General features: G+C 45.6%; 1 protein-coding gene across 1 annotated transcript in view; it reads left to right on the plus strand.

The window, feature by feature from the left end:
* The window catches only part of LOC114362948 (protein SMG8), a 30,626-nt gene extending 15,324 nt beyond the window's left edge, over positions 1-15,302 (plus strand). The window contains exons 8-14 of the mRNA XM_028318538.1: positions 5,468-5,671; positions 8,906-9,114; positions 10,752-10,968; positions 11,648-11,776; positions 12,705-12,870; positions 13,184-13,243; positions 15,041-15,302. Coding sequence (XP_028174339.1) covers positions 5,468-5,671; positions 8,906-9,114; positions 10,752-10,968; positions 11,648-11,776; positions 12,705-12,870; positions 13,184-13,243; positions 15,041-15,223 — 1,168 coding nt within the window. The 3' untranslated portion in view covers positions 15,224-15,302. The remainder of the gene's footprint in view (positions 1-5,467; positions 5,672-8,905; positions 9,115-10,751; positions 10,969-11,647; positions 11,777-12,704; positions 12,871-13,183; positions 13,244-15,040) is intronic.
* Positions 15,303-18,458: the final 3,156 nt, after the last annotated feature.

Here is an 18,458-nt window from a genome sequence, read left to right on the forward strand (position 1 = left end):
TCTAAAAAGCATTTAAATTTAAAGATATTTTCCTAGACTGCTTTCTTGATAAATTGTAATACCATGAGTGCTGCTTTCCGCATTCAATTGTTTAACGTTGCCCGCAACTATTGGCTGCATTCCTAAGAAAATCCCCATTCCATTAAGATTAACTATATTTGTCTCTACTCCACTGGCTTTTGAATTTGTAGTATTCAGGGTAATTTAATTTAGTTTTCTACTAGCTTACCGCCCGCGGCTTCGCCCGCGTGGAATTTTGTCTGTCACAGAAAAACTTTATCGCGCGCGTCCCTGTTTCAAAAACCGGGATAAAAACTATCCTATGTTCTTTCCCGGGACTCAAACTATCTCTATGCCAAATTTCATCAAAATCGGTTGCGAGGTTTAAGCGGGAAAGCGTAACAGACAGACAGACAGACAGAGTTACTTTCGCATTTATAATATTAGTTGGGATTGGATAGTATCGTCTGCTTTGACGATCTTTCGTATTGCTGTTTCTTGCATTTGTAAAAATTGCTTGTCTAACGTTTGTAAACATTGTCTTTAAAAATAGGTTATTCTGCGTTCCTAATTTTCTGCTTGTATAGCAGACGTTGATGCCAGCAGACACATTTTTCAAGTGCAATTTTTATTTCGCTACAAGTTGGGCGCCAACTTTTCTTCGCTGCTTTCTCAATGGAAAAAATGTTTGAGAATGTAAATCAAAACTTAAGCACGTTGTAAGGTTTTATTGTCCGTTCATAACGTAGCATACGACATCCGGTTTGATGGGCGGTGTGGGTGCCAACAGCGCCCGTAATACGCGCGGCGTGCCAAATACTGCCCACTATTGTCGCTCCACTGCTTTTGCATTAGCCGCGCTCTGCCTGCATGGGAATGTGGGAACGGTCTACCAGTTAGCCCGACTTTTGACTATTTGGCTAGATTAACTAAATTTTTTATGTTAGAGGTTTGAGCAAGATTTCCTTTCAATGACGTCGGATATATTTGCATTGCGATTATGGTCCAGCTATAATATCGCACATGAGACAAAACTTGAGCACAAGGGTAGGGTAGTAAAAACGGACTTTTTCCACAAAATCAAAAGAATTTGTTGACAGATTTCGGATTGATTATAGCATTTTTCAAAACTGAATGTTATACCGCGCGACGAAAGCTCTCAATAGCGCTAAGTTGTGTATCGTGACGCTACTTCTACGCTATCGTTTGACGATATAATAGCACTATAACACGGTGATGGAATATATCGATTTAGCACTTTGATGTGTGCTAGGAAAGCGTGGTCAAAGCATCTTAGTATTTTTTATTTTTCACATATTAAAAGTAAAATATAAAAACTAAATTGTTTCAGTAGCAATTGCATAGTAAATTGCTCTTTTCCATCTTTGGCTATATTTTCCTATCAGTGAAGTCGCGAACGTCTTCGCCCCACTGAGTTCACTGTTTTTTTCCCGCGCAGAAAGTATTTATTCCACGCGCCCAAGCTCGGCACGTGTTCTAACTCCCATTCACTGTCTTTTGTGACGTCGTGGACGTAACTTTTAATAGGATGTTCTAACGCTCTTCACGTTAAAGAGTATGGTTTTACCTAAAACAGTTATTTTGGTTTGATTAATAAGGTCTGTAGATAAATGTGCACTTTGTCGCCGTTTTTATACTGGTTTAATAGCAAATGCATAACAAAAGTTGTCTCGAAAAATCTTCGCCCCTCTAATAAATCTCTCTCGAATTAACTTTAAAGAATATTGCCATATTAATAGCTGTAATAAATAAAGTCGACGACTCTTTTCTTGCCAAGCGACCCTTAAAATCGGGAGATGTCTGAAATCCCTAACATTGTATAGAATAAGTATGCAATCGCACACTTGGCAGGCGTCTGGCCGCGTATTGCCGGCTATTGGCATCGGCCTGGCAATTTAATATTATTTGTGTAGGCCCATGCCAAGGCTGCTTGTACTGTCTGGCTTAATCGCGCCGTCCCGCGAGCTGGAAAACTATCTTGGATACAGATGCGGATTTTTGGGGGCCCGTGGATTAACTTGCAACTCTTGCTCGACTAACATTTTAAATCTAAATAGTTCCGTATATAGTATTAACCCTTTAAGTCGAGCCAATCTTTTTAAATTAACTTTTATTAAATTTCATTCATTTTTATTAAAGACATTATTTTTCACAAAAAAATTGTCATTTCTGTTTGCTACTAACATACTGTTGTCTACCATTCTACCAAAAGTCTATTCCATGTTGTATTTAACCGACATTTTCATTTCCTATCCTAAACTTGACCATGCAAAGTAGGTATGCCAAGCGGCATCGCTGTACGGAACCTGTATCGTGGTCATGTCAAACGCAAACTTGGCGTGATTTTCATGCCTCTTGGCTTTCGCATAGGCTCCGCTCGGCTCGTGTGAGCGCGATATGTTTGAAGGCTCGATTATCTGCCGTTGGCTCGCGGCGCACGTTGCCAAATCAAAAATTGATACTTATAAACGGGACGTTTTAAAGTGGGTGAAGATTTTTCTATTTTACTGCACTTCCGGGATACGCACATTTCCTCTCCATATTCTGGTTATTATTTCTGTAATTCCAGGTAGTAGTAACTTAGTAAATAAAACGTATTGTAGTGAAAGAATGTGCTACATGTTGGGCGCCACTTTATGTATCGAATTTTTAACGTGTTATTTGTCTGGCATAAAATTATTCACTTAATTTTAATATTTTGGATCTACGATCTTCACGAGTTACCAATTGTGGTAAACGCGTTTGTTGCCAATTTTGGTCTACGTCTCTTAAATTTGGAAGCCATGTTGGGCGCCAGCTCTTGCTATTGTAAATTATAACGTTGACCACGTCTTTAGTATCGGATAATTTAGCTGTTTATTTATTTTAATAATTGTAGTTTTAATGTTTTGGTAGTTTTCTTTTCGGTTTTATTCGAGATGTAAAATTACTAGCTGTGCTCGCGACTTGTTTACACTTTAAATATTTTTTGCGATTTTCGCAGTATTTTTATTAATGATCTGCTCCTATTGATCGCGTGATGGTATAAAGCCTAAAATAGCCTTAAAAATGGGTACCTATGCTATCAGATTTTTTGATCGGGCTAGCAGTTCTGAGATTAGTGCGTTTAAACAAACTTTAATTTTACAAAGTATTTTTTTCCCGCGGTTTCGCCCGCCTTAATCTGTCCCTGTTTCAAAAAACCGGGATACCCAAATAAAAACTATCCTGTCCTTTCCTGGGACTATCTCTATGCCAAATTTCATCAAAATCGGTTCAGTGGTTTAGGCGTGACAGCAAGACGAGAGTTACTTTCGCATTTATAATATTAGTACCTATAGATGTTCATCAGGGATCGAGCATAATTTTAACTGAAATAATTTTTCAATACGGTCCAGTAGTTTCAGAGCCTATTCATTACAATCAAATAAAATCTTTCCTCTTTATAATATTAAAAATAAAGATATTTTTATTTACCAGTAGGCCTAAGATGTGCGCGTATCGATTTTGCCCATACATTTTAATGTCGATAAGTTATCACGGCGCGCATCTTAGGCCTACAAAACATGTGACAAATATTGCAACATAAATATATTTGGAGTTAGGTTTTGTTAGTATCAACATTTTGTTAGTATTAGTGTAGATTAAATGTTCATTGAAACTAATATTGGTTTGTCCCCAGGATGGCGCGTCGGACAGCGAGTGGCGCTGGGAGGAGCCGGGCAGCCCCGCGGCCGCGCACACGCCGCGCTCCTTCGTGCCCGCCGCCTGCTTCCCCCCGAGGCACCCCCGCGCCTTCGCCAGCTATAGGTAAGCTAATAGACTAAGGCCCAGAACAGACGGTGAAACGCAACTGCAACGAAACTGCAACTGCTAGTTGTTACTTTTGAGTTGCATCTAAGTTTCTGCCATAGCGTCCGTTGAGACCATCAGACCACACATGACGCGACCAGTTTGAAACTTTGTTTCAGTTTCATTCATCAGAATCGTCAGAAAGTTGCAGTTTCGTTGCAGTTGCGTTTCACGGTCTGTTCTGGGCCTAAGAGCTAGTGAACTCCAGACCTACGTCATTTTATAAAAGCTGAAAGTACTTACCACCGTAAAAGTTAGACTTACGTTATACCATAAAAGCAGATTTTTAAAAATCGTATTTGGGCAATAATAATTAGAAGTAGTTTCCCCATCAGCCAGACAGTTTTAACAGTTCCAACTCCTTGTCACATAGTTTTTTTAGGGTAGCTGCCAAAGCCACGATGAACCAAACTTCATAATTCACCAACATTATAATCCTATATTGGGAGCATACGCTGACAAACTTTCAGCTTTTATAAAATGACGTAAATCTACCGTNCGTGCATATACGGCTTAAGAGGTTACCGTTGTTGGTGTTTGCAGCAGAGGTAGCTGCAATGTCTCTAAGTGCAGCGGCCAACATGTGTACCGTGCCAGCATTTTCATCCGGCTCGAAGATTGTAAACCACCAGCTTTTGCACGGAATACTTTTCAACTGACACAGACATCAAACCAAGTTTTTTAATAAAATCAAACCTAAGAGAAAAACCTCTACGGAGGTTTTATGCATCGGCAACATATACGACGCCCGAGATTTTGTCGTTTAGAAATATCTTCAAAACTAGGTACCTGACTTAGCTTTATGAAAAAAAACGTATTGGCAAAACTACGCATTTTTACATTTATTAAAAACTAGCTGACCCGGCGAACTTCGTACCGCCTTAGCGTAGAGATTTTCTTTATATTTTTTTCCGTAAAAACCTTGTACAGAGTATTAGAAAACTACAAAAAAAAAATCAGCCAANGAGGTAACTTTGGGAATATATTCTATCGAGTCAACTTCATCAAATCGTGTTTCCATCCGTTAATAGCCCTAGAAAATATCCTCAACTATGCCCAATAAAAATCTTAGCCTTTAATTTTACTGTTTAGTACCTCAAAAATGAAAAATGAAAACCTCATTTTCGCCATTTTCTCTGCTACCCGGCCTTAAGTCATCCAGGTTTTCGCATCTTTTCACTTGGGTGAATTAATTCCTAGGTGAACAAATGCGACCGCTTTAATCGACTCAATTCCCCTGTAAAATGAAGCTAATAGTTAGGTTTTCACTGCATGAGCACAATCCTCTCTTATTTACTACACTCCTGTCGCTGGTAAAACGGTTTAGGGAAGCTCGATGTTCGCATAGTTGTTCTTAACCGTCTTATACGACATCCACAGGAAAAGTAGGAGAGCTTCTTACTTAATTTACTTTTCAGATTGGCCAGCATCATGAATAAAGCGAGAAATCGGGTTATGTGGCATTGGGAGAGATTTACGTCCAGCAATGGACCGCCCTAGGCTGATGAATGTTACCATATTGTCACCTTGCCATCATGTTCATTTATTTATTATCTAGCAAAGTCATACAGTTATACAATTTAATTTGATTCATAAATCTTGTATTTTCTTGCAGCGACAACTCCAAAGAGCATTCATCTGGCGTGCGCTACATCAGCGCATGCAACTGCGGCCGCACCAAGTGTTCTCGCGAGGACCCGTACTCCGTGAAACGGGCTAACTACACGTTCTACCAGCAAGCTGCTGAAGAGTGCGGCGTGTGTCCCACCCTGCAAGCCATCGACTTCCCCGTTTTTCAGCCTTCTACTCCTACTTATAGGTAAGAGCCTTCTTATAGATAAGTTTTAGGATCACTTGCTACAGGGAGGCATGATTTTGGTGTGTGAAATCTGCACCAAGTGCTAGCGTGAGGATCCGTACTCGGTGAAACGCGCCAACTATACCTTCTACCAGCAAGCGGCTGAAGAATGCGGCGTGTGTCCCACGCTGCAAGCCATTGACTTCCCTGTTTTTCAGCCTTCTACTCCTACTTATAGGTAAGAGCCTTCTTATAGATAAGTTTTAGGATCACTTGCTACAGGAAGGCATGATTTTGGTGTGTTAAATCTGCACCAAGTACTCGCGCGAGGACCCGTACTCCGTGAAACGGGCTAACTACACCTTCTACCAACAGGCGGCTGAAGAGTGCGGCGTGTGTCCCACCCTGCAAGCCATTGACTTCCCCGTGTTCCAGCCATCTACTCCTACTTATAGGTGAGCGCCTTCTTATAGATAAGTTACTCCTTAGGATCACTTGCTACAGGGAGGCATGGTTTAGGTTTGTATAGTCTGCATCAAGTGCTCCCGGGAGGACCCGTACTCGGTGAAACCAGGCCTGTTCATCTCCGCGAGTTTACATCGAAAACAAAATACGCACGATGGCCCACCTACAGGATACTATTCAACAAGGCCTCACATACGAGCGAACATTGACTCACGCACGCGTATTCTTGTGTATGATGGAAGAAAATAAAGAAAATGGTGTACTAAATACTGTGCAGTATTTAACTGCCTAAATAATAATAAAAACACAGAATGTACTTTTTTAAGTAGCCTCAAGACACTGAGAGGTAAATAAGTAGTTAATATTATTCATGAAGCCGTGTGGTGACGGCAGAGTAGAATACATTTGTCACCAACCCCTACTCTTCCCGCGGGTGTCGTAAGAGGGGACTTAGGGACTACACATCAAACAGAGAATGGGCAGCAGCGCTCTCTGAAAAACATCAATCTTTTAAACTGCGATCTCCAACTCGCCTGCCAAGCGTGGAGATTATGGCAAAACCCTCCACTATAGTGGAGGAGGCTCATAGTCCAGCAGTGGACTGTAAAGGGCTGTTGATGATGATGATGATTATTCATGATAATTCATGCTAAAACATGTATTTCCTCCGCCATTTTTCGCAGTTTGGNATTGTCACCTTACCATCATGTTCATTTATTTATTTACACATACAGTTACACATTGTTTAACCTAAATCATAAATCTTGTATTTCCTTCCAGCGATAACTCCAAAGAGCATTCATCTGGCGTGCGTTACATCAGCGCTTGCAACTGCGGCCGCACCAAGTGTTCTCGCGAGGACCCGTACTCCGTGAAACGGGCTAACTACACGTTCTACCAGCAGGCAGCTGAAGAGTGCGGCGTGTGTCCCACCCTGCAAGCCATCGACTTCCCCGTCTTTCAGCCATCCACTCCTACTTATAGGTAAGAGCCTTCTTATAGATAAGTTTTAGGATCACTTGCATTGATTGAGTTACATGATTGGAAGGCATGATTTTGCCGTGTTAAATCTGCATCAAGTGCTAGTAGCGTGAGGATCCGTACTCCGTGAAACGCGCCAACTATACCTTCTACCAACAGGCGGCTGAAGAGTGCGCCGTGTGTCCCACCCTACAAGCCATTGATTACCCCGTTTTTCAGCCTTCTACTCCTACTTATAGGTAAGTTACTTCTTACATATTCCTTCTATAGGGAGCCATGTAATATACACCAAGTGCTCGCGCGAGGACCCGTACTCGGTGAAACGGGCTAACTACACGTTCTACTAGCAAGCTGCTGAAGAGTGCGGCGTGTGTCCTACTCTGCAAGCCATTGACTTCCCTGTTTTCCAGCCATCCACTCCTACTTATAGGTAAATTACTACTTATATACTCTTTCTACAGCCTACCCTTTAGGATTGTAAAGTCTGCATCAAGTGCTCGCGCGAGGACCCGTACTCGGTGAAACGGACTAACTATACCTTCTACCAGCAGCCGGCTGAAGAATGCGGCGTGTATCCTACTCTGCAGGCCATTGACTTCCCTGTTTTTCAGCCTTCTACGCCTACTTATAGGTAAGTTACTTTTACATAATCCTTCTATCATATTTACTATATTTACATGGAACCATATAGGTGTGTAAAGTCTGCGTCAAGTGCTAGCGTTAGGACCCGTACTCGGTGAAACGCGCCAACTATACCTTCTACCAGCAAGCTGCTGAAGAGTGCGGCGTGTGTCCCACCTTGCAAGCCATCGACTTCCCCGTCTTCCAGCCATCCACTCCTACTTATAGGTAAGAGCCTTCTTATAGATAAGTTTTAGGATCACTTGCATTGATTGAGTTACATGATTGGAAGGCATGATTTTGGCGTGTTAAATCTGCATCAAGTGCTAGCGTGAGGACCCGTACTTCGTGAAACGCGCCAACTATACCTTCTACCAACAGGCGGCTGAAGAGTGCGCCGTGTGTCCCACCCTACAAGCCATTGATTTCCCCGTCTTTCAGCCATCCACTCCTACTTATAGGTAAATTACTACTTATATACTCTTTCTACAGCCTACCCTTTGGTAGTACCCTTAGGTTTGTAAAATCTGCATCAAGTGCTCGCGGGAGGACCCGTACTCCGTGAAACGGGCTAACTACACGTTCTACCAGCAGGCAGCTGAAGAGTGCGGCGTGTGTCCCACTCTGCAGGCCATTGATTTCCCCGTCTTTCAGCCATTCACTCCCACTTATAGGTAAGATACGACTTACGTACTTTTTCTACAGCCTACCCGTACTCGGTGAAACGCGCTAACTACACGTTCTAATCAAATCAATCAAATCAAATCAAAAATATTTTATTCAGTTTAGACCACAAGTGGCACTTATGTTCTACTAGCAAGCGGCTGAGGAGTGCGGCGTGTGTCCTACTCTGCAGGCCATTGACTTCCCTGTCGTGCCATCCACTCCTACTTACAGGTAACTCCCATGATATAGGTGTTAAATCTTCAGTCCCGTATATCAGTTTACAGTAAATAAAAGACAGTTCCATTGTAGATGGTTAAAAAGTGCGGCGTGTTTCTCAAGCTACAAGCTATCGATTTTCCCGTCTTCCAGGCTTGGAGTACTATTACAGGTCTTACGAAATCTTCTTATCCCTATAATAATATGATTCGGAACCTTATCGTCATTTTAATTTTCTAACAAAAACAACAATACTACTTCAGATTTTACTTTTCTAAAAAAAAAAACAATATAACTTTACTTCAGAGCGGCGTCAGTAAAAGGCGCATCGTCTCAGGAAGCGGGCGAGCCGGCCGCGCGTTCCCAAGGGGACGGGGACGGAGACGGCGACGGGGACGGGGACGGCGCGTGGTCCGTGGCCGACGCGCTGTCGCCGGGCTCGGCGCGGGACGATGACGACGCCTCGCCGGCTTCCGACAAATACGTGGTGCCGGTTAGAGGAGACTCCACTTCAGGTAAAAGCTCAGTGTGCTTACCATACCNGAAACGGGCTAACTACACCTTCTACCAGCAAGCTGCTGAAGAGTGCGGCGTGTGTCCCACCCTGCAAGCCATTGACTTCCCCGTCTTTCAGCCATCCACTCCTACTTATAAGTAAGAGCCTTCTTATAGATAAGTTACTCATTTTAGGATCAGTTGCTACAGGGAGGCATGATTCTGGTGTGTGAAATCTGCACCAAGTGCTCGCGCGAGGACCCGTACTCTGTGAAACGGGCTAACTATACCTTCTACCAGCAGCCGGCTGAAGAATGCGGCGTGTGTCCTACTCTGCAGGCCATTGACTTCCCCGTATTCCAGCCATCCACTCCTACTTATAGGTAAGTTACTTCTTACATAATCCTTCTATAGGGAGCCATGTAATCTACACCAAGTGCTCGCGCGAGGACTCGTACTCGGTGAAACGGGCTAACCACACGTTCTACCAGCAGGCGGCTGAAGAATGCGGCGTGTGTCCCACCCTGCAAGCCATTGACTTCCCCTTCTTTCAGCCATCCACTCCTACTTATAGGTAAATTACTACTTACGTACTCTTTCTACAGCCTACCCTTTAGGTTTGTAAAGTCTGCATCAAGTGCTAGCGTGAAACCTGTACTCCGTGAAACGCGCTAACTACACGTTCTACTAGCAAGCGGCTTAGGAATGCGGCGTGTGTCCTACTCTGCAGGCCATTGACTTCCCTATCCCTGTCGTGCCATCCACTCCTACTTACAGGTAACTCCCATGATATAGGTGTTAAATCTTCAGTCCCGTAGATCAGTTTACAGTAATAAGACAGATCCACTGTAGATGGTTAAAAAGTGCGGCGTGTTTCTTAAGCTACAAGCTATCGATTTTCCCGCTTTGAGTATTATTACAGGTCCATTATTATTATGGGTTTACGAAATCTTCCTATCCCTATAATAATATGATTCGGAATCTTATCATTTTACTTTTCTAACAAAAACAACAATACTACTTCAGAGCGGCGTCAGTGAAAGGCGCATCGTCTCAGGAAGCGGGCGAGCCAGCCGCGCGTTCCCAAGGGGACGGGGACGGAGACGGCGACGGGGACGGGGACGGCGCGTGGTCCGTGGCCGACGCGCTGTCGCCGGGCTCGGCGCGGGACGACGACGACGCCTCGCCAGCTTCCGACAAATACGTGGTGCCGGTTAGAGGAGACTCCACTTCAGGTAAAAGCTCAGTATGTTTACCATACCGGTCATTGTAGAAGTCATTGGGGTAGGCCTATTTTCAGCAGTGGACATGATGATGATGATGTGCTTACCATCATTAGGCAGATCGATTTTTTCAAATTAGTTTGAGATGCAACTCTTAACGATAAAAATTAAATAACTATGCTTACTATGAATGAATTTACATAAGAAAAATTATGAAGATTGTAGTTCTGGAAAGTAGCCGCTAGGGGCGCCGTACAGTTTGTAATTTGTAACGTAATCTCATGGTAAACACACTGGTGTCATGTCCGATTCTACCCAGATTTATTTCGAATTCAAATGGCTTACTTTGTAAATGCAAGTAAAGATGTGATAACAATATTTCTTTAGCTTTCCAGGGTGCTCCACATTTTACCCTTTAAATTTCCACATTCCAGATAAAGTGATGACCCGGCAGCCGTCCACAACCGAGTACCTTCCCGGCATGCTCCACACAGGCAGCCCGGCCGGCCTGCTGCCCGCCTTCCCGTCCTTCAGCCTCGTGTGCCTCGGGCCTTCCTCGCTGTACTCGCACAGCGCCGGCCTGCCCGAGGCGCTGCAGCCCGGCCTGCTGCCGCACACCAACCACCTGCTGCCCTGGGACGCGCTCGCGCGGTCGGTACAGCTCATCATCATCATCATCGTCCAGCCACAGCACAGCCGCCCGGCCAGGCCCCTAGGCTTTCCATAACGACCGGCCCTGCGCTGCCCGCATCCAGGTTCTTCCCGTGACCTTCACCAGATCATAGGTCCACCTAGCGGGAGGCCTGCCCACGTTACGTCTTCCGACCCGTGGTCGCCACTCGAGAACTTTTCTGCCCCAACGGCCATCGTCTCTACGAGCTATGCGTCCTGCCCACTGCCACTTGATTTTCATCATCACCATCATAATTTCAGCCATAGGACGTCCACTGCTGAACATAGGCCCCAATGATTTCCATGTTGATCGATTGGTCCAGCGCCTTCCTGCTACCTTTATAATGTCGTCGTTCAGCTTGCTAATCCGTTCGGCCATGTCAGCGACTTAAGTTCGTTTGCGGCCAGTACTCGTCATATCGCTCGAGACTTTTTGAGAAAGTGACTATAATGATATTTTGCGAAATGACGTTCTGCGTCAGCACCCATTTATTAATTACCAATAACTTCCCGTTACAAAAATAACCCTGTAACAACTCAAATGTATACCCCATTCGTAATGTTGTAAGCGAGACGAGAGACACGCTCGTGTGCAAGCAGCGACAATTTTTCTTGAAATAAAAGATTATGAACTAGTTTGTCCGTTGTCCGCTACCAGGATAGAGGGCGGTTTGGGCCTGGGCCCGCGCGGGGCGGGCGGCGCGCGCGGGCGGGGCCGGACGGCGCCGCACCACCTCACCGTCAAGATCTTCATCGGCTTCGAGTACGAGTGCCCGAGGGGACATAGGTACGTGTCCTTTGTTTTTTTCTTTCCTTTTTGATCTGATTTTCTAAGTTCTGGTATGTATTTTATGCAGAAGCGTAGCGTACCTTGGCGGGGCCCCCTATCAAAATTTGTTAGGCGGCCCTTAAGAAGGGTAAAGATTTCTCAAAAAAAAAAATGTTTGTGTTGCTTTACTCTGGAAAAAAATTTGGGAAGTTTTTATTAATTTTTGCTTATGCACCTTGGGGGCCGTAGGCCGGGGGCCCCGTATAATTGATACGGCAGATACGGCGGTAGCTACGCCCCTGATTTTATGTGTTGCCCCCTTGCTTCCTTTAAAATTATATAGCGCGGTTCAAAATGAGTTTTGTATTTGAAACGAGACAAATAAATGAAACTATTCCCACCTTTGGTTTGCAATTCTTGTTTAGCTGCTGTACCATAACTTAGTTGGAACTGAAATCCAGCCAGCGAAGGTGGAGTAGTAGCCAAATACAGTATAGGGGGAGTTTGAAGTGTAATATCAATTTCTCTATATTGTAAAGCGGGAGAGGGATGACTGAATAGCTACGGCTGGTAGAGGTTGCTATTTCTGTATATTATTTTATTGGGTTGAGTTGCTTTACCTCTTCTTCACCACCTTACTTTAACCGTAATTATAACAATAATTGGTGCTTGCTTAAATGAAGCAGCAACGCTATGTGCAGTCGAACGCACAGCGTTGAATAGAGCTCTGTGATTGGTTCGTGTGTGTCACTTCGCCACTCAAGTAGGTATTGTCTTTGAATAGGTTTTTGGGACCTTGTGCATCTATCCTGCACACTGAGATTTCATAGTAATATTGTTGAATACGGGTGTTTGAGTTTTACTTCTGTTTTTGATTTTCAAAACAACTTTATGACTCAGCTCTTCACCTCACAAACATACTGATCGTCCGGTCGTCGCGTTCCAGGTTCATGATGTCGTCCCCCGACACCGTCGTAAGCGGCGGCGGCACGGCGGCGACACGTGAAGCGGGCGCGGCGGGCGCGCGGCTGGCGGCCGCAGACATGCCGCTGGCCGCCGCGTGCCCGTGCCGCGCGCCGCACGTGGCGCCCGCCCAGCTGGCGCGCGTGCACGTCGTCACGCCCAAGGCGCCCGTGCACGTCACGCTTGACCCTAAGGTGCGTTGATAAGGTTTCAGTTCCTATGACAATGTAACAGGCAATTTGATGCCACAAAATCAACTGGCGACGCCACAAATCAGCAGTGGGAGAAGGCGTATTTGACTGCACCAGACAGTCTGCCAATAGAGAGAGATGGCGGGAGATCGTGCGGAGAGTTGTATCCGCCTCTACAAACGATGTAAACAACGCCTCAACGTGACCACGACCGCTCTGCCAAGAGCGTAACGAATAAGGAGAATCTACTGGCGGCCGCGTGCCTGCCCAGCTGGCGCGCGTGCACGTCGTCACGCCCAAGGCGCCCGTGCACGTCACGCTCCACCCTAAGGTGCGTTGATAAGGTTTCAATAAGGGCTATCGTTTTAGTGCTCGCCAGTTGGCGCCACTGTAGAGTAAGGTCCTGTCACTTGCTAATAGCGAAGACAGTGGCGCCGACTGGTGAGCGCTAAAGTGGTAGGAGGACGCATTTGCACTCATCAAGATGGCGCCACTGTAGAGTAAGGTCCTGTCACTTGCTAATAGCGAAGACAGTGGCGCCGGCTGGTGAGCGCTAAAGTGGTAGGAGGACGCATTTGCACTCATCAAGATGGCGCCACTGTAGAGTAAGGTCCTGTCACTTGCTAGTAGCGAAGACAGTGGCGCCGGCTAGTGAGCGCTAAAGTGGTAGGAGGATTATCGCATTTGCACTCATCAAGATGGCGCCACTGTAGAGTAAGGTCCTGCCAATCGCCAGGGGTGCCAACTGTTAAGTATAAAAACGATAGCCCTTATTCCAATGACAATGTAGTAGACCATCAGACGCCGCAGACATGCCGCTGGCCGCCGCGTGCCCGTGCCGCGCGCCGCACGTGGCGCCCGCCCAGCTGGCGCGCGTGCACGTCGTCACGCCCAAGGCGCCCGTGCACGTCACGCTTGACCCTAAGGTGCGTTGATAAAGTTTCAGTTCCTATGACAATGTAGTAGACCGTTTGACGCCACCACCGGTTGGCGGCCGCGTGCCCGTGTCACGCCCAAGGCCTGTACAGGTCACGCTCGACCCTAAGGTGCGTTGATAAAGTTTCAATTCCAATGACAATGCAAGAGCGCCTCCACATTACGTCGCAAGTAGTGCGGCAGCAACGCGACTATAGCAGCGCGACAGACGCGCTGCCGATAATTTCATACTATGTGACAGCGGATGCCTGCCTTCACATTATAAAAACGCCGCTGCCGCGCTGCTGCCGCACTGCTTGCGACGTAATGTGAAGGCGCACTAATAGACCGTTTGACGCCACCAATCAATTGGCGGCCGCGTGCCCGTGCTCGTCGTCACGCCCAAGGCGCCCGTGCACGTTACGCTCGACCCTAAGGTGCGATGATAAGGTTTCAGTTCCTATGACAATGTAGACCATTTGACGCCACAATCAACTGGGGCAGCAAGGTTCTGGAATGGAGGCCGCGTACCGGAAAACGCAGCGTGGGACGTCCACCTACAAGGTGGACCGGCGACATCGTAAAAGTAGCAGGGAAGCGCTGGACGCAGGCCACTACCGATCGATCAACGTGGAAAGCATTGGGGGAGGCCTATGTTCAGCAATGGACGTCCTATGGCTGAAATGATGATGATGATGATGATGAATCAACTGGCGGCCGCGTGCCCGTCGTCATGCCCAAGGCACCTGTGCACGTCACGCTCGACCCCAAGGTGCGGAACATTATATTTAAGCAACGTACACACCAAACCAGGTCAATAAAATCATGTCAGCAAATTGTACCCACACGTGTCGCTCGGCGTCTTATGACAACACATCGGCGACATATCTGCGACTTGCATCTCAATAAATTCAATTCAATTGCCCTGCATCTCAATTGATCAAAACGACACCAATCCGACGGTGTCTGCATCGAACTACCGGGGTCACTAACTTGATCTTCGTCGACCACTAGGCTATTTTAATGAATTATTTATTTATTTTTGGGAAGCAATTACAATATAATTTAACTTAACTATAAGCATAACATTTAGTTTGGCAAAAAAAGCTAACGGGAATGTTACTAATTTATGTACTACAAATTAATATTACTCAAATTCGGCCCACGTGAACGTACCAAACCTTATCTTACCGGTAACAATTCTCAATTCCAGATACAGCCAGTGCCGGGCGGGCCGATCTTCATCCCGCAGCCGGTGGGCGCTCCCGCCATCAAGCTGTCGGCGTCGGCGTACTGGGTGCTGCGCCTGCCGCGCGCCTTCTGCGACGAGCGCGGGCTGCTGCCGAGGGACCGCGCCGGCTATATCAGGGCTCCGCTGTTTGGGCTGCAGGACTAAGGACTACAAGACTACGAGAATCCTTTATCCGGACACAGAATGGGGCGTAGGGTACGTCAGGGCTCCAATATTCAGGTTGCAAGACTAAGGAGTACCAGACTCCTCTTTTTGGATTGACAGTAGGACTTGAAGCTTCTGCCGTTGCTGGCATTGAAACGTGATAGGACGTAGCCTCTCTCGTTCCCACCACTACAAATGGAAATTGGAACGTATAGCTGTTCTCGGTCCCACCCACAGATCACAGAAACTAAAGGGAGATGTGACAAAGGGGCGGGGCCGGTGTCGCAGCAATATGCCCAAAAACAACACATTGCTCGTGACAGCAATGATTACAGCAGCGACGTCATAATGTAAACAGTTACGCTTTCTGCGACGAGCGCGGGCTGCTGCCGAGGGACCGCGCCGGGTATATCAGGGCTCCGCTGTTCGGGCTGCAGGACTGAGAACTACGGGAACTACAAGACTACAAGATTTTCGGACATGAATGGGGCGTAAGCTACATCAGGGCTCCACTATTCAGGTTGCGAGAAGCTAAGGAGTACAAGACTCCTCTTTTTGGATTGACAGTAGGACGTGATGCTTCTGACGTTGCCAGCATTGGATTTGGCACTTGATAGTAGGACGTAGCCTCTTTCGTTTCCACCACTAACTTACTAGTGGGACTTATAGCCTTTCTCAGTCCCACCACTGCGCGCCCGCCATCAAGCTGTCGGCGTTTGCCTACTAGGTGCTGCGCCTTCTGCGACGAGCGCGGGCTGCTGCCGAGGGACCGCGCCGGGTATATCAGGGCTCCGCTGTTTGGACTGCAGGACTGAGGAGAACTAAGGCCTGGTCCGTGAGCACGTAGAATTTTGTCCAATGACCCCAAGCTGCCCATCCTTGTCGCTCGCACGTAATTATGTTGCTGTCGCGCTCGCACACTCGCTGCGGGCGCGCGTCGCACAGTCGCGACAGCAATATAATTACGCGCGAGCGATAAGGATGGGTAGCTTGGAGTCATTGGACGGGATTCTACGTGCTCACGGACCAGGCTTCACAGGAACTACAAGACTCTTTTCGGACATGAATGGGGCGTAGGCTACATCGGGCTGCAAAACTGAGGGATACGGTAGAGCTCCTCTATTTGGACTGAGAATGGAGCGTAAACTACATCAAGACTCCGCTGTTCAGGTTGCAAGACTGACGGCTACAAGAATCCTCTTTTTTGAAGTTAGAATGGCGCGTAGGGTCAAAAGAGCTTCCCTATTTGGACTAACAGTGGGACGTGAAGCCTGTTTCGTTCCCACTTGATAGTGGGACGTGTAGACTACACGTTCTCGTTCCCAATACTGCAATGCCTCCGCTGTTTGGACTAAGAGAGAGACGAGTAAATCTATCTTGTTATGCATAAAAAAAAACTACCTATACTATCTGGTCTAAGAGTGGGGTGTATTTTTTGCTAGCGCGCACGATCACGTGCCAGTCGAGAAATTAATAGGTCCCGATAGCCCTAAAGTACCATAAGCTATAATAATGCTTGTATTACGAGTGGGTCCACCACTATAATCCAGCGATGGCGGGGCTTGAACCCGCGTTCCTCGGATTTCGATTCAACAAGTCCGACACCATCACCAGTAGACTTGTCGCTTCGAATATGACCTCTTCGGTTCTTACTCCATCTCCTATCCATCTGGGAACGAGCCAACACTGCACCAAAGGCTAGAATCTTCAGCCAGACTGACTGTTATCCTACTAATATTAAAAATGTGAAAGTTTGTATGGATGTCTGGATGTCAACATGTTTGTTACTCTTTCACGCAAAAACTACAGAACGGATTTTGATGAAACTTTACAGTTTTATTGTTTAAAACTCGGAATAACATATAGGCTATAATTTATGACGCTTTGTGACAAAATAAATATGACGCGGGTTAAGCCGCGGGCAAATGCTAGTCTCTTATGTAACGTAGAAGTATTTTCTCATCATCTGTCATGATTATTATCAGAGTAGATTTTTTTTTATGCAAATCGCACCTTTTGATGGTGATAAAATTGAGGATAAAGGAATTGATTGTACACTGCCAATGCATAGCCTTGTTAAGTAAATAAATGTTGCTTACATTAGAAATGTGGCATGTTTATTGTACTAGTGTTGTAAGATATGATTTAAAAGTCGCAAGTCGCAAAAGACAAAAAAGAAGCAATATTATAAGAGTTTGTATGTGTATTTTTTGCAGATGAAATGTCTGGGTTAGGGAGGGCTGGTGTTTCTGTGCTAGCATAGGGAGTGAAGGCTGAATCCTCCATTTGCCTCTGGTAAATTTGTGAGAGTCTGCTCCTACAGAGTACAAATCTGTTAACAATGTAAAGTGTAATAACAGGGTTACATGAACTGTTTCATTGTATTTAAAAAATCATCATCAGTAGAAACTTCTAGAAAAACCATTCTTTCTAAATTTTTTTCTTATTTAATTAGTTACCTATTAAGCCCGAATTTCAACATCCTTCACTCTTAGCCTAGACGCAGACCACCGATTTTTAGTTGCCGATAGTTGGGCCCGATTTTAATTTGTATGAAGAATCGGCCGATACCAAATCGGTGTATTGTGCGCTCTTTCATACATGTCCATACTGATTAACAGCCCGACTCAACTATCGGCCAACTAAAAGTCGGTGGTCTGCGCCTATTATTATTATTGGTTTTGGGCCTTCATTTGCGCCAGCTCGACCAGGTTTGATCTATTGAGGCAGCCCTTGTGTTTAGAGTGGTCTGCGCCTAAGCTAAGAGTGAAAACCAGCGCCGTGGCCTTCGTCACCGTGGGCCACGGCATATGCTGAGTGGGGTCCCGTTGCAGTGGGCAACTTGCTGGTGGATGGGTGGCACTGCTCAGTTTACTCTTGTTTTTATTTTTTTCTTCCATTATTATGTGCCACTGTCATGTCTATGTAATTGCCTGTATTTGTATGATGTCCATTGTAATAAATGTATCTTTCTTTCTTTCTAAAAACTTCTGTACGAAATAAGCATTGTAAATTATTCTGACACAACGAAAACGTCTATTTATCTATCTGTTAAAATGTATTTATAGCAAACGAATCGGTATGTAACGCTTAATGAAAATTTAAGAAGTAATTTGAATTGTATAAGTAATGCGAATCCATGAGAATTTTCGGAAACAACTTATAGTATGAAGTGTGTTTGATTTGTTTATAAACAAACAATAGCTTTAGTTATAGTGATACGATATAGCAATAA

The sequence above is a fragment of the Ostrinia furnacalis genome, unplaced genomic scaffold, assembly GCF_004193835.3.
Source record: "Ostrinia furnacalis isolate ACB-3 unplaced genomic scaffold, ASM419383v2 OfSCF6932, whole genome shotgun sequence".
NCBI lineage: Eukaryota > Metazoa > Arthropoda > Insecta > Lepidoptera > Crambidae > Ostrinia > Ostrinia furnacalis.